At 23.9% G+C, this 27,279-nt stretch overlaps 4 protein-coding genes across 6 annotated transcripts; 2 read left to right on the forward strand and 2 right to left on the reverse strand.

Annotated features, from left to right (window-relative positions):
- Positions 1-8,438: 8,438 nt before the first annotated feature.
- On the reverse strand, positions 8,439-13,726 carry LOC122499898 (notchless protein homolog 1). Its single transcript, XM_043608480.1, has 6 exons — positions 13,115-13,726; positions 12,638-12,877; positions 12,252-12,505; positions 9,327-9,564; positions 8,983-9,204; positions 8,439-8,817 (listed from the first exon to the last, which is right to left on the reverse strand). Exons 1-6 carry the CDS (start codon positions 13,440-13,442, stop codon positions 8,678-8,680), a joined length of 1,422 nt encoding a protein of 473 aa, XP_043464415.1. The 5' UTR covers positions 13,443-13,726; the 3' UTR covers positions 8,439-8,677.
- Positions 13,727-13,847: 121 nt separating this feature from the next.
- On the reverse strand, positions 13,848-16,684 carry LOC122499889 (tRNA modification GTPase GTPBP3, mitochondrial). Of its 2 annotated transcripts, none has more exons than XM_043608471.1 (4): positions 16,287-16,684; positions 15,737-15,910; positions 14,417-15,383; positions 13,848-14,104 (listed from the first exon to the last, which is right to left on the reverse strand). In XM_043608471.1, exons 2-4 carry the CDS (start codon positions 15,840-15,842, stop codon positions 13,864-13,866), a joined length of 1,314 nt encoding a protein of 437 aa, XP_043464406.1. In that variant the 5' UTR covers positions 15,843-15,910; positions 16,287-16,684; the 3' UTR covers positions 13,848-13,863. The 2 variants fall into 2 exon arrangements, with proteins under 2 accessions (XP_043464406.1, XP_043464403.1); XM_043608468.1 differs by having other exon boundaries at positions 16,543-16,681.
- A 75-nt stretch (positions 16,685-16,759) lies between these two features.
- On the forward strand, positions 16,760-20,968 carry LOC122499878 (histone H4 transcription factor-like). 2 transcript variants are annotated; one of them, XM_043608457.1, is made up of 6 exons: positions 16,760-16,899; positions 17,192-17,720; positions 19,002-19,335; positions 19,455-19,770; positions 19,985-20,312; positions 20,509-20,968. In XM_043608457.1, the coding sequence occupies exons 2-6, from the start codon at positions 17,238-17,240 to the stop codon at positions 20,740-20,742; spliced, it is 1,695 nt and encodes a 564-aa protein (XP_043464392.1). In that variant the 5' UTR covers positions 16,760-16,899; positions 17,192-17,237; the 3' UTR covers positions 20,743-20,968. The 2 variants fall into 2 exon arrangements, with proteins under 2 accessions (XP_043464392.1, XP_043464382.1); XM_043608447.1 differs by having other exon boundaries at positions 16,765-16,899; positions 17,172-17,720.
- A 964-nt stretch (positions 20,969-21,932) lies between these two features.
- On the forward strand, positions 21,933-27,273 carry LOC122499861 (vacuolar protein sorting-associated protein 45). The gene is made up of 8 exons (XM_043608402.1): positions 21,933-22,123; positions 22,445-22,643; positions 23,092-23,241; positions 23,328-23,707; positions 23,963-24,235; positions 26,187-26,351; positions 26,497-26,726; positions 26,973-27,273. Exons 1-8 carry the CDS (start codon positions 22,031-22,033, stop codon positions 27,169-27,171), a joined length of 1,689 nt encoding a protein of 562 aa, XP_043464337.1. The 5' UTR covers positions 21,933-22,030; the 3' UTR covers positions 27,172-27,273.
- Positions 27,274-27,279: the final 6 nt, after the last annotated feature.

Consider the following 27,279-nt stretch of genomic DNA (forward strand, 5'->3'; position numbering starts at 1 on the left):
ATTTTCAAAATTTTTTTAAATTCTTAAAATTTTTATTATCTTTGTAAATATAAAAATTCTTCTTCAATTTTCAATTACTTACTAATGTTTTATAAATTTCTTCTCAATAATTCAATTATTTTCATAAAAAATAATTAAACATTTTTTTTTATAAAGTCTTAGAATTTAAATTAATGATTTTATCACTCGGTCATCTTTAATTATTATAAAACATGAAGACATCGATGGCTCCGAGTCGAAGACTCGGAGTAATCGATTTTTTCATGTTTTATAAAAATTTTTTATATGTTGTTTAATTTCAAAAAGGTTTGAATTTGAATCTTTTGAAGAATTTTATTTCCTATGGAAAAATAATAATTAAATATTTATTTAAAAAAGAAGTAATAGATGTTTTCAAAAAATTTGAAAAAAATTTGTAAATAAATGTAACAGAACATTTTTTTGACTAAAACTTTTTCCTTCAATTTTCTAAAAACTTTAAAAGTTTCAATTTCTAATTGACAAATAGAATTTATAAACATTTTTTTCTTTCATTAATTTTTAAAAAACTAAATTTTATTAAAGCAATTGTAATTAAGAAATAGAAATGATGCAAATTATTTCCTTATGAAAATTGAGAATTTCCTACAAAAATATTAAGAAACGGGATAATATGTTGTTTTTTTCCCCAAAGAGAAGAATGATTTTGTGAAAAATATTGTTTACAAAAAAGATTTGTTCCATTTACAATTTAAGTCGAAAAGTAATTGAAAAATTTAAAAAAAGTTGATTAGTCACATTTTTACTAAAAAAAAAAATATCGAAAAAGTCGATTAGTCGCATTTTTTCACAAAAAGTCGAAAAAAATCACATTTTCCTTAAGAAAAGTCGAAAAAAGTCGAAAAAGTGACACAATCCGAGCCCTGAAATTTTTAAAAATAATTACATTTTCAAGAAATTTAATTAAAAATGTATTAAAAATAATTAGTAAATTGCAATAAAATAATTAGTAAATTGCAATAAAATAATTATATAAAATTTTGTTTAAATAATTGAATTCTTTCAAAGAATTTTATTAAAATTGTTAAGAATAATTGAATTCTCGTGACAAATTTTATTATTTGCGTAAATAATTGAATTCTTTTCACACAAATAACTATTGTCTACTAACATATTTTGCCTATAATAATAAAATTAGTACAAAAAAATATTTTTTTAATACGACAATGTATTATTAAATTAAAAATCATTTATTATTTACCTAAGAATTTAATATTCTAATTGTGTAAATAAATTATACGTATTGTATTCTTAAACAGAAGTCAAGAATATCTCTAAATTTAGAATATCGTGTTTTCGGTGTATTTGATTTTTTCCCCACTCACAATGAATATAAATGATTTATATATCTATATAAACGCCCAACTGATTATAATCAGCATATATAGTTAATTAATTTCCCCTCTTTCTCTCACTCTCTCCCTTTTATTAAAATTGTAAATTTATGGAATTCAGGGCATTTATTCCCAGTGAATTTTATTCAATTAGGATCCCAAAAATGGTCAATTTTCAAGATTTATTTAACTACTGATTCGTCCCCAAACATTTTTTTGATCTTGAAATCTTAAATTCTGATTGGCCAACTGGAGGTTGACTTGGACATAAATTTTGTCTAGGGGGGAAAAGAAATTGTTCCATAGGGACTATTCTGGCATGAGAAAGATGTTTCCTTAAGCATTCTTTTTATATAATAAAAAGTTTTCTGTGTGAATGGGTGGAGAGTTCTTTATGTGCTGGTAAATAAAAGTACTTGATAAAAAATTTCTTTTACTCAAACTTTTCATGACTAAGGTTATTTAAGCCTGTACCAAAAAAAAAGAAACAAATAATTCCGAGAAGGAATTTTTCAAAACTAATGAAAATATTTTTATACAGAAATATTATATATATGAAGAAAAAAGGGAGACAAAAAAGAAAAAAAATTGCAATATTTATTATAAAAATATTAATTTTTTTCAGTGCATAAAATTCTATTAAAATTATGAAAAATATTAAATGAATTGTTTGGAAGTGTTTTATTAAAATTTTTAAAAATATTAATTTATTTATTTACAAAAAAAAAATATTAATTTGAAATAAATATAAATTCATTTAGAAAACCATATTAAAAATAATTGAATTGTAAATTCCTATTAGAAAACTTTTATATAAATAATATTTACTAGTTAAGCATAAATGATTCCTTAATATATGTAGTAAATTTTAAATAATTTATTTTTACAAAGACAATTAAGTTTTTGAGAAAAACATTTTAAAAGTATTTTTTAACAATATTGATTTATCAGGATGAACCGCTTGCTCCTTTGTTTAATTCATTCCAAAACATATATGAAGTATGTAAAACATTTATCAAGAGGGAGAATTTTAGTGGATGGGGTTAGTAAAACGTTAGGGGTCGTGTCACATAATGGAGGAGCTTCTCAGAACCTTGTGTTGTATAACATCATCACTTTCTTATAAAAACTTTTCAAAATATTTCATTTCTCAAGAGTAACGTTTTCATAAATTATCCCAAAAAGCATACAATAGAAATAACACAAAAAAAAATAAATAAAACGAAAGTACGCAATGAATTCCATATTTTAATAAATAAATATTTCTCCGCACAAAAAGTTTATATTTTATATATTATATATTTTATATTAAGATATATGTGAACGTTAAATTCTTGCACCGAAAATAAATAATACAAATTCCATAAAATGTTTTCTGAACATAACAAATATTTTATTTATATATATATGAAATTCGTGAAAACAAAAAAATTTTAAAATGAATTTTATTTTATTTCTGCTTCAATATTTTCAATTAAAATCAATTCAAATAACGAATAAATTTATGTGCATATTCAGTAAAGAAATAACTTGATTTTAGAATATTGGACTGATTGAAATCGATAAATTTCACTCTTGTGATGTGCGGTTCGTGTAAAAGAAACATTTATTTTCATGTAAAAACACTATAAAAAGGATTGTTTTCAAGAGAAAAATATATAAATTACATTAATAAACAAAAATTTACACTATAAATGAGACATAAAAAAAGGAATGTCCCACGAAATTCTTTTTAAAAAGAAAACTTCAAACTATAAGTAAAAAAAAATCTTTCATGTATCTAATAAATAAAGTGATATAAACAAATAATAAATTATATAAACACTATTTAATGTAACATAAATAATAAATTACATACAATTATTAATAATGTTAAGAAATTTAATTCAATATAAAGAAATTAAAATAAACAAAGACATTAACTAATAAATTGTCAAATAATTAGTATTTTAGAAAATAATACCTATGCCTAAATAAATTTTTCAAATGATTAACCAATTTTCAGTTTTAAAAACTACGTTATTTACTCTGCAATAGAATTTCATAAGTAACTGGTACTAAACATTGTGTTTCAAAACAAAAAGTACATTACACTTTCATTGAAAAATTATTTCATCCTGGCATTAATAAGGTGAGAAATGAATTAATAAAGTTATGATATATAAGTTCCTTTCAGTTGCGATTACAGGAACTTTTATCAAAATTTTGATCTCGACAAACATTGCTTAAAAATTTGTTTTTTCTTAATTAAAAAGTATAAATTTATTATTTTATTGTTTATAAATATCAAATTTGAAAAAATATATCTCTCAGTAAAATAATCGAAAAAAAAAAATATTTAACGACTAATCGCACATTATTAGTTTTTACACTAGCAGAAGATCATAATTGTCATAAAAAAACATTTAAATTCACTTCTTTTAAATTTTAATAAATTTTATGGACTGTAAACAACCTAGATTGTTGCTGGGATGTTGCTAAACAACATCCTGACGAATAAAAAATTTTATTGAAACTTTTAAACGCTTTTAAATGAAAGTAACCACAGCCGCCAACCAGCAGAAGATCAAAATTATCATAAAGTTTAAATTCATTTCTTTTAAATTTTAATAAATTGTATGGACTGTAAACAATCTAGATTGTTGCTGGGATGTTGCTGAACAACATCCCGAACGATGTTTAATTTAATTTTTTTAAGGTCTGATAACATCCTAGATTGTTGTTGAACAACATCTTAAAAGATATAGAAAATTTTATTGTAATTTTTAAGCGCTTTTAAATAAAAGTAACCACAGCCGAACTCTAGCCTGTTATATATAAGTAATAGACGATAACATTTTGAAGGATTGTAAATTTTTATTTCTAAGAATTATTTGCTAATCATTAATCTTATTAATAATGAATTTTGTTGATCATTAATTAATTGTTAATAATTGTTTGTTATTATTTGATTATACTGAATATATACTGAATTTTCATTAATTTGTTAAGATAATATAATAATTAATCAGTAGGTATTAATAAATAATTGGTAGTAATTGATTGTGAATTATCAATAATTGTTAAGAATTATTTGCTAATAATAATTAATAGTTATTAATAATTAATTGTTAGAAATTTAATTGTTAATTTGTAATAAATTATTGTCACTTGTTAATAACTATAAATAATAAATAAATAGTTATAAATAATTATTTGCTAATAATTAAATGTTCTTAATAATTAATTTCTAATTACTAATCATAATTTACAATTAACAGATTAATTGATATTGAACAAACTTTACTTTTATTAATTGATAATTATTAATAATTTATTAATTCATGACACATGTCATGAATATTGTCAACAGTAATAATAACTCATTATAAAAACTATATTACAAAAATATTAATGAAAATTCTCATAATAATAATAATAATGAATAGAATTGCATAAAATATTATAATATCAACAAAATTTTAATTGGAAAAAAATGTTTTTTTTTGTCAATAAAAGATTTAATCTCCGATCATTTAATACTTTCACTGTATGCACATTGGATATAGAGATTGAAAACAATCGAACAAATTGCAAGGAAGAGATTTATTGGTCATTTGATTCATCCGCCGATTTTATCATTAAGCCATTTTTCACGTAAATTCATTACAGGAAAAAAAGGCGATAGATCGTTTTGTCCACAGAGTGCAATGTTTAATTTCATAGTTTTCCAACCTCGATTTTGCATATATGTATATATATATACAATAGCACGAAGCGAAGGAGAATTACGAAATGAAACTCTGGGGTCCCTTTAATTTTCTCAATTATTTTCATTTAAGCTACTATAACGCTCGCTATTTAATCTAATGTGATGTATAATCACAGCCGACACGATCAAACATTTATAGAGAATAAAAAAATCAATTTTTAATAAATTATAAGTTTTTTTTTATTTATTATACATTAATTTATATAAATAGTGAACCATTTATTATATGTGACACTTTCTTTCACGTTACGAGAAACAATTTAAGGTTATGTTTGAATAAGAATTACCGAATTACTTTTGGTTTTGCAACAATAAAAAATATTATATTACTTCTTATTTTAATTAAGGTGCAAACGATCGTAAACATAACCTCAAATTTTTTTCGCGAAATTTATCTTTCATTTAAAACTTCTCATATTCTTTTATTTCATTATTTATCAATTTAAAGAAAATTAATACGCTTCGTAATGTAATGAAAGTTCATTTTTCAAAAATTTAACGTCCAAAATCATCAACAATTTTATTAATTCCGACAGTAATGGCACAATTAAAGAGAATTTTTTTTTATGATCCCCAGGACTATAAAATATTTAACGAGATGCTTGTAATAATTATATAAAAAAAATTTTACCTAAAAAATAATTTCAAAATTTATTTAATATTCAACGTGAAAGATTAATTAGTTTTTCCATAAAATAATGTGTTTAATCGCATAAACACATTTTGAACCAGTTGCTACTTACTAATTAAAAAACAAAAAATATATTTAAAATTGTTCTGCTATCTGAAAAAAATCGGTCAGAGTTTCTCCTTATAAAAAATGTCAGCAAACGAAAATTTGATTCGCATGTTTATATCTAATCTGCCGAATTTAATTACAAAAATTCTTATTCATATCTAATTTATTCCCTTCAAATATAATAAAAAAATTTATTCATATGATACAAATTCCTAAAAACCGAAAAGAAATTATGGGCGCATTGTCTAGGAAAGAATCTCAACAATCTTACCTCCCGCTAGGCAATTGTTTTTCCATTGTTGACAGGCACAGCGGCAAATTTTCAAAACTAAAATTAAATAAAAAAAAACCACTCACCATTGATGGTTCCCATCCTTGGAGCAATGTCAACACAGCCACTGAACCTTCTGCACGATATCAAGGAGATTTCCAAATCTGTCAGTAAATAGGAAGGAATGGCCATTTTTCTGCGTTCTTTGGAAACTATCTGAAACAAATAAAAGAGGAAGATTAAGTAAATTAATATTGGTATGTCTGCTGTCTAATCGCTCTCTGGTGACAATTATTGCAACTACTAATTGTATAGAAAAATTGTCCAACTTGCATCAATAAAAAAAACTTCTAAATATGGTGGCGAATAATGGAACTACTGATCGCAAGATACGATTAAACCACACCAATGTATAAAAATATTTCATTCATTTGTAAATTATTTTTAATAAATAAAAACTTACCATAAACTGCATCCATCGACACGGGTTTCGTATATCTGATTTTCTGGGCTTCCTCCTCCGTACACTCCCTGGAAGTCGGGGGGAGGACCCCTGTCAGCTCCTCCCGCCGGGGAGTTCCGTGAGGAACAACGTCCTGGGGGAACAGGCAGCTACCACCGTCGCCGATGGCTGCTGGCTGACAACTGAGCTCCGCGCACACGACCTACGCACATTCAAATCCAATTGAACGCCATTGGCTGACACTGGCGGCCAATGAGAGCGCGCGTCAGTGGCGCTCTCTACTGACGATCGCACGAACACTTATCGACAGTCGGTATCAGTCGGTAAGTTAAATCGAAATTTCAAAACAGAACCAAAAAAAAAGAATAAAAAAGTTAAAGAATAATAAAAAATATATTACAACCTAATAATCTTTTGCTATTTATTATATTAAATTATATTTTTACATTAAAAAAGTGTTTTGTCATCAATAAGTAAGTATTAAACATAAAACTATAATGGCAATATTGAATAACATAACCTAAGAATGTTAAATAACATTTTGACAATGACGACGATGACGACAATGACATTTTTATTGTTAATTAATTTTATTTATTATTTTTCTAATTCAAAAATAGATAATAATTTCGAACCATTTGGCTTTTAATTAGATGATATTTTATCAGACAAACTAATTAAATTTAATGAAACAAATCATTGGCATGTAATTAAATAATTATTCTATCGTAAATAACTAATTTGTTGATTGATTCTCTAATTAAAAAAATAAATAGTAGAAAGTATTTGACATTATTTAATTAAATTACAGTTTATTTTGTTTAATTATTCAAAATGTATTTATTATTTCGTTAAGTATAAAAAATATTAAAAATAATTTGGCATTTAATTGTATTACATTTTACTGCAAAACTAATTTAATTTGTTTATTGCTTTCCTGATTAAAATTTATAAAAGTATTTCATCGTTCAATTCAAATACAGTTATTTTTTTTAATTATTCAAATGATTTACTAAATATAAAAAATATTGCAAATCATTTCTCATTTAATTAAATAACATTTTATTGTAAAACTAATTTAATTTGTTTATTGTTTCTCTAATTAAAAAAATAATTGTAAACATTTAGTTTTTAATAAATTATCGACTCTGTTCGGTTATGAATAGTTTACTAAATTATAATAGTAATAATAAATAAATAAAATATAAGTATTGTAATAAATTTATTATTTCTCTAAATTCAAAAAAATGATTAGTAATAATTTATTTCATTAAATGTTATTTTACTACAAAACTAATTATACTTTTTTTATTATTTCTCTAATTACATAAATAATTATTACACATTTGGAATTCAATTAAATAATAGTTTCTTTTAATTATTCTTTATTTATTTCCCTAAATAAATAATTGTAAAAAATTATTTGGCACTTAATTAAATGACAGTTTTATTTGGTTTAAATATTCAAATTTATTTATCATTTCTCCAAACCAAAAAAACTGATTACAAATCATTTAGCAAATTAAATAGACACTTTATTGTAAAAATAATTACATTTATTTATTATTCTTCTAATTAAAAAAAATAATAATTACAAATCATTCGGCATTCAATGAAATGATATTTTATTTTTACAATTACATACTCCAATTTCCTTTCATTCTATTCTATTCATTTATTTTGATGATTAAAACTGAAATATTTCATTTTAATTATTTTAATATAATAGCAGAAAATAATTGACGTCAAAATTGAATTATGAACTCATTTAAGTATTTAATTCAATATTTAATAAAGTTAAAATTATTTAATTTTAATATAATAACAGAATAATTATTAACGTCAAAATTAAATGATTAATTTCTTTATATTTAATAAAATATTTAAGTTAAAAAATTTAAAAATGTATTTATATAAAAATTCCAAAATACAATCTATTGAAAAATGTTCTTTTCTCTTGAAATTTGCTTTTAGACAGAAAAAAAGTTGTTCTCCACCTTCAATTGAAAATATCCATGAAATTTTATCAAAATATCAGAATAGAATTAGAATAATTGGAAATAAATTTTAATTCTAATAATTAATTTTGCCAAATTCTCAAAGCTTTGTCTTTACCGCCAGAAGCAACTCGATCGCCGCTTGGTGCCCAATCAACGGCATAAACTTCATCCGCATGTCCCGGTAAGTCATGAAGTAATTTCTTCATTTTAATATTCCAAACTAAAATTGAAAATAAAAAAAAAAGTAATTAAATTCTCTCAAAGTATTTATTAATTACAAAATATAAAATAACATCAAAGTCTCTATTAATTTATTAATTAAAATATCAAAGTATCTATTAATTGTTAATTATAATAGAAAAGTAAATATTGCAGTGAAATATACCTTTTAAAGTAGAATCAGCGCTTCCGCTCACTAATAATCGAGAATCCGCGCTCCAAGCAATTGTATAAACTCTTTGCACGTGTCCTCTTAGTACGCCAACAAATTTCCCACTATTTCCATCCCAAAGTTTAATGGATTTATCGAAAGACGCGCTTGCAATTAGTCTTCCATTTGGAGAAAACTTTACATCGTTTATTAATTGTTGATGGCCCGACATTCTCTCTAAGGGGAGCAAAAAATAATTAATTGTCAATTTTGTAAACAATGTAATTTTTTTTTCTAAAAATGTTAAAATATTATGAATTAACAAATTTAATTAACAAAATACGTTTTTGTCAACGTACCAACAGGTTTTTTACTTGTCTCAGGTTTCCAGAGAATTAGAGTAAAATCATCGGATCCGGAAACGAGTTTTTCCTCACCAACAGCTTCGTAACGTCGCTTAGCGCGTTCTTTAGCACTTTCCAATTCATTTTTTTTCCTCGTAATTTCAAATTCTGCCGTTCTTAGAGCGTAATCAACATTAAGCGCCAGAGTGTTCACCCAGTGAGCATGGCCTTCGAGACTCCTGCACAATTTCCCCTGAAATTAAAAGGAAAAACAATCTTAAATATAACATTTAAATTATTTCGTTAAAATATATTTCAATTTCAATATTAATTCCGGATTTATATATAATTATATTTAAATTCAAAACTGAAAAATTACGGACCATTTATGGACCAACTGACAAAAATAGAATCAGGCCAAATCAAAGAAGAGAATATTTTACTTAAAACAAGAAATTCAATTTTTCATAACTATAAAACATGAAGAAATCGATAACTCCGAGTCTTCGACTCAAAGTCATCGATTTCTTAATGTTTTATAATAATTAATAATAATTATTAATAAAAATTAATAAAAATAATTTATAATAATTAAAATCATTATCAATTCAATTATTATTTTTAAGAATTTAAAACTAAAATTCTTCGATTATTTTTTTAAATTTTCGAAAAAGTTCTATGACAATTTTCAAATTCATTTCTTTACAATATTCAATTTTACGAAATTTCAATTATTCGTAAATTCTCTAAATAAATAAATATTAGAAAATAGAAACTAAAAATAATATTAAAAAAAATGAATTAAACTTTTTCAAAAAAATTAATTACAGAATTCAATTATTTTTTTAAAATTCACGCTATATTGCTTTTAATATTCAATTATTATCTAAAATTTTAACTGAAATACATTTTTATGAAATGAAAATCAATTTTTATTAGAATATTCTACTAGAATTCAATTATTTAAATACAAATTTAAATGTAAAAATGCAAATAAATAATTTATTGAATAATTGAACGTTTCTTAAAATTCAATTAACATAAAAAATCGTTATCAACAAATTTTCAAATAATTGAATTCTATCAACGAATTTTAATAAATTTTTTCAAGAATAATTACATTTTTCGACAAAATTCGATTAAAATTGTATTAAAAATAATTGAAATTCTGCATTGAATTTTATTATTTTTGAAAATAATTGAATTCTTGCGAAGAATTTTATTAAAATTTTCAAAAATAATTAAATTCTTGTAAAAAAATTAACAGGAATTCAATTATTTTTAAAAATTTTAATAAAATTCTTGACATAAATTCAAAATAACCAAATTCTTAGCAGATCTTCAATTACTTTCAGAAATTTTAATAAAATTTTTCGCAAGAATTTAAATATTTTCATAAAATAATAAAAATCTTTGAAAATCAATTATTTTTAGGACAATTTTAAAAAAATGTCGCAATAAAATTCAATTATTTTTAAAATTTTAATGAAATTCTTCGAAAGAATTCAATTATTATAATCTAAGAATTTAACTGAAATCTATTTTTAAATCAATGTTTATGAGAAGATTCTACCAGAATTCAATTATTTAAATACAAAAATAAATAATTTATTGAATAATTGAATGTTTCTTGGAATTCAATTTCGATTAAAAATTTTATCAACAAATTTTTAAATAATTAAATTCTTTGGATGAATTTTAATAAAATTTTTAAGAATTTTTTCGAGGAATTCGATTAAAATTCTATTGAAAATAATTGAATTCCTAAAAAGAATTTTATTATTTACGAAAATAATTGAATCCCGTTAAAAATTTTATTAATTATGAAAATACATAGTTGAATGATTGTGAAGAAATTTATCAAAAAAATTTGTTATTAATGAAATTCTTGTGAAATTTTTATTATTTTTTGAAAATAATTAAAAGTTTTTGTAGAATGTTATTAAATTTTTTTTTAAATAATTAAATTCTTTTGGTAAATTTTATGAAAATAGTAGGTATTGAACAATATTTAATTTTTGCGAAGAATATTATTACTTTTGAAAATAATTGAAATTTTGCAATGGATTTTATTAAAATTTTTGAAAATAATTGAATTTTATTACTTTAGAAAATAATTGAATTCGTGTGATAAATATTGTTAATTATGAAAATAATTGAAATTTTTGTAATGAATTTTAATAAAATTTTTGAAAATAATTGAATTTTGTCGAAGAATTTTACTATTTATTTATAAAGATAATTGAAATGTTGACAATATTTTTAAAATTTTTTGAAAATAATTTAATTTCGGAGAAGAATTTTAATATTTCTAAAAATAATTGATTTTTTGCGAAGAATTTTATTACTTTTAAAAATAATTGAATTTCTGCAATCATTTGTAATTTCTCTAAAATTCTCCAAATTATTTCGTACAATTTACGAACTTTTTATCCTTTTTGAATGAAATTACGGACTTTACGAACCTTTTTTCAAAAAAACGGACTTTTACGGACTTTTTCAGAATTTAAGGACCTACTTCGAGCTCTGGACACAAAAAAAGTCCCTTTAGTCGATTAAAAATACAAATAACAGTTGAAAAAGTCGTTTATTTTATTCAGTGTCAAAAAAGTCGCAATTTTTGAAAATAAGTCGAAAAAAGTCGTATTTTTGGAAAATAGACGAAAAAAGTCGAAAAAGTCATAATATCCGAGGTCTGTAATTTAAATATAATTCCGTTTATTTAAATTTAAATATAATTCCGTTTATTTAAATTTAAATATAATTCCGGATTTATTTCAATTGAAATATAATTAGAATATTTAAATTCATATTTCTATATTTAATTTCGTCAAATTAAGAATTTTATTTTTATCTAACAAGAGAAATACCGGATAAAATTAAAGTTAAATTTATTTTATCAACGAATTCGCAGGAAAAAGAGATGAAAAATATATTTACGTCATCAGCTTTCCAAACTTTAATTGTTCTGTCCTGTGATGAGGAATAAATAAGACCTCGACCACCCCATTTGACACAAGTAACACTCATGGTGTGTCCACTTAATTCTCGAATTGTCTGCCCGAGAACTGTGTCCCATATTCTCAAAGAAGTGTCTTTCGATGAACTGACAAGAAATCTGCATGTTTCGTTGCTGTGGTACGGTTCCCAGCTGAGACAAGTTATCCACTTTTTGTGAGCCGTCATTGGTTTGCCTAAAAGAAAAGGAAAAAATTATTCTTTAACTCTTGGTAGAATTATTTTTCTTATATTCTAGTCTGCAATTTTTCTAACTTTAAGGAAAATAATAATTTTTATAGTTTGCCAATTTTTGCTTAATCACGAACCAATTTGTGATCCGTCCTCTGCATTCCAAAGGAGAATTTTTCCATTTTCACTGGCCGAAGCGACTTTTCGTCCGCAAGGCGACCAAGCAACGCAAAGTACATTGTCCGCATGTCCTACACACGTTTTATAAGGTGTCTGAGTGTGAATGTCCCACAATCTCAATGTTTTATCACCCGAACCACTCGCTAAATATTGTCCATTTGGTGAAAATTGTACCGCCAACACCGCCTCAGTGTGACCTAAACAATTTTATTTTTAATCAAATATAATACGAATAAAATAGAATACATAAATAAAATAAAAGATAAAAGATACAAAAATATAAAAAGAAATACAGAAACATTACCTTCCAATTAAGAAAATAAATAAAATAAAGTATAAAATATATTTTAATAAAAAATAAAACAAAAGTAGAGAAATTAAAAGTAATAAAAAAATAAAATCCCATAAAATATAAAGAAATATAGAAATATTACCTTCCAATTCACCAGTACATCTGGTGACACTCCGAACTTTAAAAATCGCTTGTGGTTGATAAATAATATCAACAATATTCTCACTAGTGCTGAAATCTTTATTCAAACTCAAATATGGTTGCAAGCATTTTTCAATTTCCACATCATTTACGTAAAATGCCAATGGTAGAGGCTCCTCTTCATTTAACAATGTATTGCAAATTAATTGCAATTGTTCCACTGTGACATTCACTGGCAGATCTAAAAGACCGCCTGGTAAAACTTCTCCATCCTCAGATTTCAATCGTGCAAGAACCGTTTGCACTTCTTCATTTTCCTCAATTTCCATAATTTTCAATTCGTCAATTGATTTTAACAATAAATCTATTTATTTATCTGTATATTGATAAATTTCTTTTCGAACTTTTATTCTTTTGCGTCCTAACCTAAAAGTGGTAAATTATTCAAAAAACACAAGTATAAGGAAACTGTCAGTGAATTTTCAATTTAATGAAAGACAATTAATGTCAAGATAAGAAAATAGTTTTTTGTAGATAATAAAAAGACACATCTTCTTATTTATTTTATTATTTTAAAAAGGAAGAAAATTTGTCAGAATCAACAATAAACGCACGTGTTTTCTATATTCTGAACTCTGAAGTTGTCTACTTTTCACGGTTTAAATAATCGATATAAGTATCGATTGAATCTTAAATAAGGCGCCATTTTTTGAAATTTGTAAATAAAAATGGAATTTTACGAAAATATTTTTATTTTCCAATGCAAAAATCTTTAAATATAATATCGAGAATTTGTTCAGTACTAACGTGGCCGGTTAATTTACCAATTTCTCTCATTGCTTGACGAATCTCCTCCGTAGCAATAACAATATCGTGATTATCAGTGGAAATTATTTGAAAATAATTTTTCATGTAATTTAAACAATTCGTTAAATGAATTCTGTGTCTTGTTTGACTAATTGTTGGATTTTCCCTCGACGGATTTCCACAACTGCAAAAAAGAAAAATACAAATTTATTTTCTTCATAATTTCATTTATTTTAATCATAAAAAATTTTTTAACGATATTTATAAAAAAAAATTAAAAATAAATTCAATTTAAATTGAAAATTTAATTTTAGTTAAATAATTAAAAGAATTAAAAGAAAAATTTTAAACAAATGAAAATTTCATTTTGAAATTATGTAATTAAAAATTTCATTTTAATTAAAGAATACTTATAAATTAATATATTAAATAATTAAAAATAATTTTTTTTTTAAATTTGTAGATTGTAAATACAATTTTCTTTGAGAAAACTTACATTTTGACGAAAAATTTCGTCATTCCTTCAAGTAAATTTTCAAATCCTTCCTTCTCCTCACAAGAAATTCCAATAATATTTCTATCGCGAAAATTTTGCAGTAAAACTTGTCTTCTGTCGTTCTCGATTAAATCGAGTTTATTCATGACAATTATATAATTTTTCTCCTCACTCAAAAGTTGATTTAATTCCAAATTTTCCATATAATCCCGAATAAATTCCTCTATAGATTTTTCCATTCTCACAAATTCCACAACGTCAGCGACTAAAATAATAAAATCGGCATCAATCGCATGAAGTCTCGCTCGTCTTATTCCTTCTTGTTCGATAAAATCTTTGGAATCATTCGTCAGTCCAGCGGTATCGGACAAAATTACCGGATAACCGGATACATTAAATGTCAATTCAACAATATCACGTGTCGTGCCAGCGAGTGACGTGACAATTGCAGCGTCACGTCGTACAAGATTATTTAATAAACTACTTTTTCCCACATTTGGTTTACCTAGAATCACCGTTTTCACGCCATTACGCAGTATCTCACCTCTCCTTCCATCGGCGAGATAATTCTCCATTCTCTTAACAATATCACGTAAATTGTCGTTACATTCAACGAGAACATTGTCCTCGATATTCTCCTCCTCATTGAAATCAATGTACGCCTCGAGATGGGCAATATTTTTCATGAGCGATTGTCGCCAATTTTCGTACAATTCACGTAGTGCACCACTCGCCTGTAGGAGAGCTTGCTTTCGTTGTTGTTCAGTTTCGGCGTGAATTAAATCCGCCAGGCCCTCGATTTCGGTTAAATCCAATTTATTGTTGTAAAAGGAGCGCCTTGTGAATTCACCGGGTTCAGCGGGACGAAATTCAAGTTTCGCCAGTGCTGACATTAGGGATGTTAAAACTGCTGGTCCGCCATGAACTTGAAATTCGACCGTATCCTCGCCAGTAAATGATTTCGGGCCTGGAAATTTAGTATTCTTTTAAAAACAAATTCTATATTATATTATTGGATTATTACTTTTATAAAATTAGAATTTTTAATGAATGAATTCTTGCGATTAATTCAAATAATTGAATTCCTGTGAAAATTTTATTATTCACGATATTAATTGAATTTTTGAGAAGAATTTTATTACATTTTCTTTTTAAATAATTGAATTCTTTTGAGATATTTTTTTATTAAATTGGTAAATATTAAATATTGAAAATATTTGAATTTCATCGAAGAATTTCAGTATTTTTGAAAATAAGAGTGGTGAAAAAATCAATGTTTTTTTATGGTGTAAAAAAGAATTTTTAAAAAATTAAATATACCAGGAAACCATAGGCATAATCCTTTATCTATAATTTCTCCAGTTTCCGGATCGTGTATTTTGCGAAGAAATGCAGTCTTTGGTTTTGGATTTGACAAATTTGTCATCTTTTGCAAAGCTTTCAAGGCTTCGAAGCCGGAAATCCTGACCACAGCTACTCCACATTTTCCCTGTCCTGCGAAATAAAATAAAAATTAAAAATTGCACCAGCTTTACAATAAAAAAATTAAACAACTTTATTAATAGCTTAGATTTAGCAGTTGATAAAATAACTGCAAATTAACAAAAATTTAAAGAAAACGAAGAAAACAGATCGAAATTGTCAAATTTTAGGTTAGAATTAAAAAATTTTCTGTGTTATTATTGCTGCTGTTATTAATATTCCAATTATTAATATTATTATTGCTTTCATTATTGTTATTGTTACTATTATTATTAATAGTCTTGATATTAAAATTTAATTGCCAAAACACAATTTATAGGTTAGAATTTAAATTTTCGCATCACGAGAAACAGACGTTTATAATAAACACAAATAAAGTTATATTTACCAAATTATTATAATTTTGACAACGAGATAAACAATTTCTAAAGCTTGAAACACTTTTCGATTTTCGAATTCAAAGTTGTCTAAATAAACAAAGTGAACTAGCAGACGAAATAACACAATAACATTGCGTCTATTGTCACGTTTAAAAAACTCTTTAATTCACGATTTTAAGTCAAAGAATTTCGTCAAATTCGAAACGAAATTACCCAAAAAAAAGAGAGAAAATGAGATAATTTTGAGGTAAATGTAAAAATTACCTGATGACAATGCATAAATAGTTGAACTGTTTGTTGTGAACGAACTGCCAAAATATTTCCATTGTCGCAAGTGAATGTTTGAGCACAAGTAATTTCGTAGCAATGAATTACAGATGAAACTTTTACCAAATAGTGTCATATTTTCCTTCTAAAAGAGTTTAAAACTTGTGAAATTACAGTGAATTCATTATTTTTCAATGTAATTATTGTTTGACAGAAAGAAATTAACTATTTTAAGGAGTATTAAAATCGTTTGTTTGAAAAACAAAAAATTGGCGTCTTCAATCATGGACGAATGTTTGCTGAATTAACAAAACAAGAAAATATTTATCCACTAGGAGACTTTTTACGAAAACTGTAAGTTTTTGAATGTTATCTTTTTGTTAAATGCTTTTTGTTTACTATTTGCCTGCTGTATTTGAATATAGAAATATTAAGTTTTTTCCTGTTTCAAATTGAGATCTTTGAGATTTTAACCTCAAAAAAAAAGTTTGAAATTCGTATTATTTAAATAAGAATCTTTGAATAAATCTTTGTTTATAGATATTGTACTGGAAAATGTAAATTTTCCAGTACAACATCTATAAACAAAGATTTATTTCTAAATTCTGTTTTTTCTTTTCCAAAAGGTAAAAAAAAACATTTCCAGATAGTGGAAAATTCCAAAAAAATAATTGTGAATCTCGTGAATCAAAATGGGTGACATGGTGAAGAAAATGATAAAAACAAAAGAATTACATCAAAGATGTAGCACTTGGGTTGAATCACAAGTAATAATGGTGCCAACGGAGGAGGATCCATTGGCAATTTTGAATTTAGATGAATCGGAGGATACAGTTTCAAATTCTGAATTTGACTCGGTCTCACAATGTGGCGCAAAAAAACGTCGACTGGGAACAAAATTAAAGGACGAACAATTAATTTTACGTTGCGAATGGAAGAATTGTTCAGTGGAAACATCAAAGGAAAAAGTATTTCTCGATCACATGAGTTCGCATATTCCCGAATTGGAATTGAAAATATTTGACAATAATACTGCAACTTATGTGTGTGGTTGGAAAAATTGTCCCTACGAAACTTCATTAACAACCGAAATCACTTGGCACATTTATTATCATTCGTATCATCAGAAATTGAAATCAATCGGATATAATTTTAAGCAACGAAATAAATTGACGGTAATATTTTTTTTAACTATTCTGTACTTATTGTTTATTTATTCAGGATTCGTACTGATCTCTAAAATCTACTATTTACTACTTTTTTTTACGATTTGCTACTATTTGGATACTTCTTCCGCAAGAATTCAATTATTTTCACGAATAATGAAATTCTTTGATAAAATTCAATTATTTTCGTAAATAATAACATTTCTCACTGGAATTCAATTATTTAAAAAAATTTAATAAAAATTAATACAATTTTAAATAAATTCTTCGAAAATTCAATTATTCTTAAAAATTTTATTAAATTTCTTCGATAGAATTAAATTATTAAAAAAAAATTTTGATATAATTTGTTTACTACAATTCAATAATTTTAATTAAACTTGAAAGAGTTTAATAATTTTCAAAAATTTTAATAAAATTCTTTGTAACAATTCAATTATTTTCTCACAAATAGTAAAATTTTTCACGGTAATTCAACTATTTCAAATTTGTATCAAATTCTTCTCAGGAATTCAAGAATTTTCATAATTAATCAAATTCTTCTCAGGAATTAAATTATTTTCTAAAAATTGTAATAAAATTCTTTATAACAATTTAATTATTTTAAAAAAATTTTGATAAAGTTCTTCATAAGAATTCAATTTTAAGAAATATTCAATTATTCAATAAATTATTTATTTTTGTATTTAAAATTTAAATAATTAAATTCTCGTAAAATTCAATTTATTTTTCTGAGAATAATTGTTTCAAAATATTGAATATCAGTTAAAATTTTAGATATTAATTGAATATTAGAATCGTTATAGTGTTAATTTTTAGAAATAATTAAAATTGAAAAGATATGTTCAATTTAAATCTTTAAAAATTGTAATTGTTATAAAACTATAATAATATTTTTATTCTGAAATAAAATTATTACAATTTTTGAATAATTTTGGTCAAAAATTTAAAAAAATATTTTGAATTATGGAAGAATTACAATTGTATTTTTTCAAAATAGTTAAATTTCATAAGGACTTTATATTGAAATCATTTAAAATATTTGAATTCCTGTGGAAAATTATGTATTTAAATATTTATTTGAAATAAATATTTTTAAATGTAATTTAATTTATAAAATATGAGAAAATTGAGTCAGCGAATTTAATTTTTCCATAGCTACTTTTTTTTACTAATTATTTGCTGTCTTAAAGCTACTTTTTTAAAATTAATTATCAAGTTCGAAACCTGATTATGCTTCTTTGTATTATTTTGTAATCTTGGATGTAATTTTTTTGCTTTTTTGTTCAGCAATGTCTTCGTGAAACCGACTGGTCAAATATGGAACTGCCACCAACGTTAATTTGCCAATGGAATGATTGTCTGGAGACTTTTAACAAATATCAGACATTTTTGGATCACGTTACGATTCATATGGAAAAATATCCACGTGGCAATAAAGTCGAGGGCGGTATTCAATGTAAATGGTCGGGTTGTAAAAATAATTTTCCCAGTATTCATAAACTTAAGGATCACATGAGAAGTCATACGAAGGAGAAAACAATCGCTTGTCCCGATTGTGGTTTAATGGTTTCGACAAATTCCAAATTTCGAGAGCATTGCGATCGTCAAATTTCAGTTGACAGTAAGTAAAGTGTATAAAAAACAAAAATACTGTAAATTTAAAAAAATAGCTTTAAAAATTACTGCCATTTTTAAAAAGTAATACTATTTTTTGTTAAAAATTTTAATTTTCGTTTTTAGCGCAAGGATTTTTGTGTTCGTTTTGCAATAAATTCTATCCAACCGAAAAAATACTACAGGGCCACGTGAGACAGCATTTTTATTCGAAAAAATGCAATTTATGTGATATGATTTGTGAATCGCCGGCCACGCTCGCCAAACATATTCGCTACAGGCATTTAGACGAAAGGGCATTTGCTTGTCAATTATGTAAACACACGGCGAAAACCCAACAGGATTTGGACTATCACATGTCTGTGCATACAAAAGAACCAATGTTTCGTTGTTCAGTTGACGGCTGTGCTTATCAATGTAAAAACGCCTACGTTCTAGACAGGTGATAATTAATTTTCTATTTTCTTTCATATCCAACGCCATTTTCAAAAATTAATTATTTTTTATTCACTTTTTTTTTTAAAATACGTGATTTACTTAAAAAGAAATTAAAAAATTGTTTTTAATTTTAAAAGACTTTTTTTTAAATTCAAAAAGAGGAAAATAAAAATTGTTTTTAATTCTGAGACTAAAAGGGTTAATTTGTTTTGTTACAGGCACGTGGAAAAAGTACATTGTCAGGAAACAAGATGGTATTGTTGCCACGAATGTCCAGTGAAATATCAAAAGAGCTACCGACTCACGAGACATTTGATAGACGTTCATCACATATCGTTGAATATTGGACATAAACGTTTTCAATATCAGAGATGCGTCGACGGTTGTTATCGCGTTCAAACGACAAGATTTGAATTTTGTAAAGACAACGAAGTCACTACAATATCTGATAAATCAGTGAAATCAAACGATGTTGTTTCGAATGGTGTAATTCTGGATAAGAATTACACTCTCAAAATTACACAAGCCGAGGATATTTGCGTTGAGGTGAAATATTTGTCTCTTTTCATTTTCCAAAGAAATTAATTTTTAAAATTTTTCAAAGAAGTAAATTCATTAAATTTTTCAAAAAAATTAATTCATCATATTTTTCAAAGAAATGAATTAAATTAAAAATAAATTAATCCCAATTAATTAACTAAAATTATTGAAAGGTCTAAAGAATAATTTCTCTTTTAATTAGGTTGTGGAGGCGCAGGATAAATTAAAAGACGAAGACTTGGAGATTGAGGGGAATTTGGAAATTGATGAAGGCGAAACACATGGAATGGGAAAATCGATGCCAATTATTTCCAATATTCTCATTTCAATTGATGAAATGGACGCCGATGGGAATATAATTCGAAGTAAAATAGTCGAGACACAAGAGACGAGTGTTCTACCGCCTTCGGAAGAGCCACCAATTATTTTAACTTAAATTCTTCGATAGAATTTTCTCTTCTTCAAAGTAGATAGAATTTATTATTATTTACGTTTCTTTTTAATTTCTATTTCTATATCTACTCGATTTTTTCTTATTTGAAAAAAACAATTTCCTATTCTTTAAATACTGTTGTCTAGATAAAGAGAAATGCAATGTAAATTTAAATTCTTTATTTAGTCAAGTAAAATAAGGCACGCAAATAAATAATTTAATAATTGAATTTTGCATTTGAAAGTCTTTTCTCTTTTATCATAAAATTCTTCGTAAGAATTCAGTTATTATTATAAAAAGTAACATTTTTTGCAAAAATTCAATTACTTTTAAACTAAATATTAATAACATTTCACGAACGAATACAATTATTTTCTATGATTTTAATGAATTCTTCGAAACAATTCAATTATTTTTTAAAATAGTAAAATCTTTGCAACAATTCAATTATTTTCTAAAAAATTTCACTAAAGAATTCGATTTTTTCTTAATTGGTTATAAAAACTTCCAATAGAATTTAATTATATTTTTAATTGGTTATAAAAAAATTAAATAGAATTCAATTATTAACAGTATTCAACACAAGAATTCAATTATTTTTAAAAGCAAATAAAATTCTTTGCAGCAATTCAATTATTTTCAAAAATAAAAAAAATTTTTATCAAGATTTGAATTAACTTGACAAATAGCAAAATTATTTGCCGAAATTCAATTATTTTCTAAAATTTTAATAAATTCTTCAGCAAAATTCATTTATATTTATTAACAGTAAAATTCATTACAAAAATTCAATAATTTTTAATACAATTTTAATAAAATTTCATGAAAGAATTTAATTTATTTTTATATTTAATAATAATTTCGAAAAAATTCAATTATTTTCTAAAATTGTAATAAAATACAATAATTAATAAGGTTTAATTTCAATTATTAACAAACACGATTATTTTAAAAACTTGAAAGAAATATTCAATTATTTTAAAAATTTGTAATTAAAATTTTTAAAAAACTCCATTATTTAAAAAAAAAAATTTTTAATTCTTCAAAAAGAATTTAATTTGAAAAATTAATCATTTTTACTAGATTTATAATAAACAAATTTGTAATTGTTTTCTTTTTGAATTCAAAATACTGCTTAAAATCACGGAGGGAGTTGATTTCCCGCCAAAACGTCAAGTGCGTAAAAATTTAAATTCACGCCTGTCAGTTTGACACTTGTGACGGAAGGAGGAACGTCAACAAAATATTTGTAATTTTATTAATAATATATTTAAAAGGTCCACTCAACAAGATGAATGTCGTTACTGCTTTAAAGTTTTATATCACAAAAATGACTGAGGAAAGTGGTCCAGGAATGAAAGTTCTTTTAATGGACAAACAAACGGTATAATATAAATTTCTAGGTTATGTTTACTCTTTTATTTTGTCTTTTTTAGGAAAATTCTCATTTATTATATTTTTAATAATTAATAGTATATTAATAGGTAATAATTTATAATTGAAACATTTTTAACATTAACAATAATAGAAATAATAAGAATAGTAAAAATAATAATAGTAGTAGTAATAATAAGAATAATAGTAACAATAATTAGTAACAACAATAAGATTAACACTGACGATAAAATAATGTTGACAACAATAATAAAATAAAAAATACATAAAAGAATAGAAAAATAATAATTGGAAATTGATTTCTGTTTAGATAAGTATTGTGAGTTTGGTTTATAGTCAATCGGAAATTCTCATGAAAGAGGTTTATCTATTCGAGAGAATCGATGCAGCTGCTCGCAGTGAGGGTTTAAAACATTTAAAATGTATTGTTTTCGTCAGACCTACCAAAGAAAATGTTGCTTTACTGTGCAATGAATTACGAAATCCAAAATATGGCGTTTATTATATTTGTGAGTATTTTTTATATTTTTCCTTCTTCTAGAATTCCATCTTTTTTTTCAACACAAAATAGAAAATTGTCTACTTCTTTATTCAAGATTAAAAACAATATTTAATGTTAATAATCAAAGGTGAAAGAAGTTAGCAAAAAAAATATTTAATATTTTTAATTAATTTTTAATTGTTAATTTTATAATTTATATTCCGAATTAATTTCATAATTTAGGATAAAATATTAATTTCATTGTAGTATTAAAAAAATATTTAATAAATTATTTAATTCTATATAAATTATAAACCTAATTTTCATAAATATTTTAATTTGAATTGAATTTTGTAAAATAAATAATTAGATAAAATTAAACAAACAAAAAAAAAATAAATAAAAAAAAATATAAACCTAATTTTCTAAAATCCTAAATTTATAACAATTTAATTTAATTTAAAAACAATTTTCAGATTTTAGCAATATTATAGCAAAAGCAGATATAAAATTATTAGCCGAGAGCGATGAACAAGAAGTTGTGAGGGAAGTTCACGAATATTATGCAGATTATTTGGCTGTGAGTCCACATTTATTTTCCCTAGGAATCAATGCCTGTTGCCAAGGTAATTTATTATTTTACATTTTTTCCTAAAAAAGAATTGCCAAATTTCTCTTCTAAATTATTTTCTCTTTTTAAAAAAAAAAACAGGTTTAACTTGGAATCCTGGAAATCTTCATCGAACGGTACAAGGAATAACTGCCGTTCTATTGTCCCTTAAGAAATGTCCCTACATTCGTTATCAAAACAGTTCTGAAATGGCTAAAAGATTATCGGAAAAAATTCGCGAAGTTCTAACGCGAGAATCGAATTCCTTTAAATTTCGCGAGGAATCAAATTCAATTCTTCTCATTCTCGATAGAAAGGACGATCCTGTCACGCCTCTACTTAATCAATGGACATATCAGGCGATGGTTCATGAACTTTTAACTATTAATAATAATAGAGTTGATTTGTCGCACGTTAAAGGAATTTCTAAGGAATTACAGGAAGTTGTCATCAGTGCTCAACATGATGAATTTTATGAGAACGTTAGTATTTTTTTTTATTTTTTACTAAATTTAGATTTTATATATTTTACTACTTATTTATTAGTATTTAAATTTTACAATTTATAATTAAAATTAATTAAAGTAGAAATTAAAAAATATAAGAATAAAAATAAGAATAAGAAATTCTTATTCTTATTTTTATTCTTATATTTTTTAATTTCTACTTTAATTCATTTTAATTATAAATTGAAAAATTTAAATACTAATAATTTCGATTTGTGAAAAAAAATACAGAATTTATATCTAAACTTTGGAGAGATTGGCCAGACGATAAAAGACTTAATGGAAGATTTTCAAAGGAGAGCGAAGAAACATCAAAAAGTTGAAAGTATAGCGGACATGAAAAATTTTGTCGAGGCTTATCCGTTATTTAAAAAAATGTCTGGGACAGTCGCCAAACACGTGACACTCGTCGGTGAACTTTCAACAATGGTTGGCGAGCATAATTTACTCGAAGTTTCCGAATTGGAACAGGAACTCAGTTGCCAAAGCGAACATTCCACTCAGGTACAATTTTCAATAAACTATTCGAAATAATTGAATTTTTTTTTTCTTTTTGAAATTTTCATAAAATGATTAAAAAAAATTTAATTATTTCCCTAAATTTTAAGAAATTCCTTCGCAAGAATTCAATTATTTTTACAAAATAATAAATTTTGTCACTGGAATTCAATTATTTGAAAAAATTCAATAAAATTCGTTGCAAGAATTAAATTATTTTGAAAAAATAATAAAATTCTTTACAGGCTTTTAATTAATTTTTAATACAATTTTAAATATGAATTCATTGAAAAATGTAATTATTTTCAAAAGATTTATTAAAATTCTTTGAACGAAATTAATTATTTTCTAAAATTTTTGATAAGATTCGTTTATAAAAATTAAAATAATTTTCATAAATAATAAAATTTTTAAGAAAAATTCAATTATTTTTAATACAATTTTAATTAAATTATTTTCGAAATAATTGGATTTTTCTTTGAAATTTTCATAAAATGATTTAAAAAATTCAATTATTTCCCTGAATTTTAAGAAATTCCTTCGCAAGAATTCAATTATTTTTACGATTAATAAATTTTGTCACTGGAATTCAATTATTTTAAAAAATTCACTAAATTCGTTGCAAGATTTCAATTATTTTTATTACCCTTTTAAATTAATTCATTTAAAAAATATTATTTTTAAAATGTTTATTAAAATTACTCGAAAGAAATCAATTATTTAAAATATTTTAATAACAATCTTTAAAAGAAATTAATTATTTTCTAAAATTTTGATAACATTCGTTTATAAAAATTAAATTATTTACCTAAATAATACAATTTTTAGGAAGAATTCAATTATTTTTAATACAATTTTAAATAAATTATTCGAAAGAATTAAATTATTGATTTACATTATTTTCATAAATAATAAATATATTATAATATATATATTTAATATTGTTTGAAACATTTTAACGCAATTCATGGAAAAAATTCAATTATCTTGATAAATACCAAAATTCTTCGCAGAAATTCAATTATTTCAGGAATTTTAATGAAGTTCATTGCAAAATTCAATTATTTTCAAAATTCATAAAATTCTTCGCCGAAATTCAATTATTTCAAAAATTTCAATAAAAATTGTCGTCAACATTTCAATTATTTTTATAAATAGAAAAATTATTCGCAGAGATTCAATTATTTTCTAAAATTTTAATAAATTCTTTAACAAAATTCAAATATATTTATAAACAGTAAAATTCTTTACAAAAATTCAATTATTTTCTAAAATTTTCATCAATTCTTCGAAACAATTCGATTATTTTTTTTAATAGTAAAATTCTTCGCAAAAATTCAATTATTTTCGAAAATTTCAAAAAAAAATTCTCGTCAACTTTTCAATTATCTTTATAAAAAGTAAAATTCTACACAAACAATTAATAATTTTCATAAATAATAAAAATTTCACAGAAATTCATTTATTTACAAATTTTTTATAAAATCCTTTCCAAAAATTCAATTATTTTTATAAATAATAAAATTCTTTCTGGAAATTCAATTATTTTTAATACAATTTTAAACGAATTCTTCGGAAAATGTCATTATTCTTAAAAACTTTATTATAATTCGTCCCAAGAATTTAATTATTTAAAAAAGTTTTGATAAAATTCTTTCTGAAAGTTCCATTTTTAAGAAATAATCAATTATTCTATCAATCATTTATTTTTCTATTTAAATATTTGAATTCTGGTTGAAGTTTCTAATAGAATTGATTTAAAATTGAATTGCAGTTAAAATTTTAGATAATAATTGAATATTTTTACTTTTTTTAAATTAATTATTGAAATTAAAAAATTTTAATTATTTACTGAAATAAAAAAATATTTAAAGGAATATTTTAATAAATCCTGTTTAAAGAAATAAAAAGGAATAAAAAAATCTATAGACAATTATAAACAGAAATAATATTACAGTTGCAGAAAATAAAGAAACTCATAAACGACACCCGTGTCCGGGACAAAGATGCAACAAGATTAGTGATGCTGTACGCACTTCATTACGAAAAACATGCAAATAATGACATTACTGGTTTATTGGAAATGTTGAAAAAACGTGGCGTTTCGGAAAAATACACAAAGGTAAAGAGAAAAACGAAACAAAATATCGTTTTTAACAATTTCACAATTTTTTTGTTTTTTATTATTTATTTAAAATACATGTCTATCAATAAACTATACAAATATTAACAGAGATCGATTTAAAAAAGAAATTCCTTTTTTTCAGCTGGTTTACAATTTACTGGAATACAGTGGAGTGAATTCAAGACAAAGTAATTTATTCAATCACGAGGCTGTCGCTAAAATTACAAAGAAATTATTCAAAGGTTTAAGCGGTGTCGACAATATTTACACACAACATTCGCCACTTTTGTTCGAGACCCTAGAAGACATGGTGAAGGGAAAATTGAATGTACAAACATTTCCCTATCTTGGAAACATGGTCATGACAAAAAGGTACTTTTTCTAAATGATCATCAAACCTTTTTTTAATTTTAAAGCAAATTTTTTCATCTTTAAAGTAACTTTTTGAATTTTAAAACAAATTTTATTTTTAAAGTAATTTAGAAAATTTCAAAACAAATTTTATTTTTAAAGTAATTTTAGAAATTTTTAAACAAATTTTATTTTTAAAGTAATTTTTTAATTTTTAAATTTTGAAGTAAACTTTTTTTTACAAATTTAAATAAAATTTTTCAACAGGCCACAGGAGATAATTGTATTTATCGTCGGCGGAACAACTTACGAGGAGAGTTTGGCAGTGCACAATTTAAATCGTCTGAATACGGATACAAAAATAATTCTCGGCGGGACGACAATTCATAATTTCGATAGTTTTACGGAAGAAATTCAAACGGCGACAACGGGAATAATTCCAAGGTACAGACCAAGACATCATTAGAGATATAATATTAATTTTGAGAAAAAAAAATAATCATATTTTATACAAGAGTTATTTATTTGTAAAATATGTAATTGTAAACATTCTAATATGCATACAAAATTGTAC

Source organism: Leptopilina heterotoma, unplaced genomic scaffold, assembly GCF_015476425.1.
Source record: "Leptopilina heterotoma isolate Lh14 unplaced genomic scaffold, ASM1547642v1 Lhet_101, whole genome shotgun sequence".
NCBI lineage: Eukaryota > Metazoa > Arthropoda > Insecta > Hymenoptera > Figitidae > Leptopilina > Leptopilina heterotoma.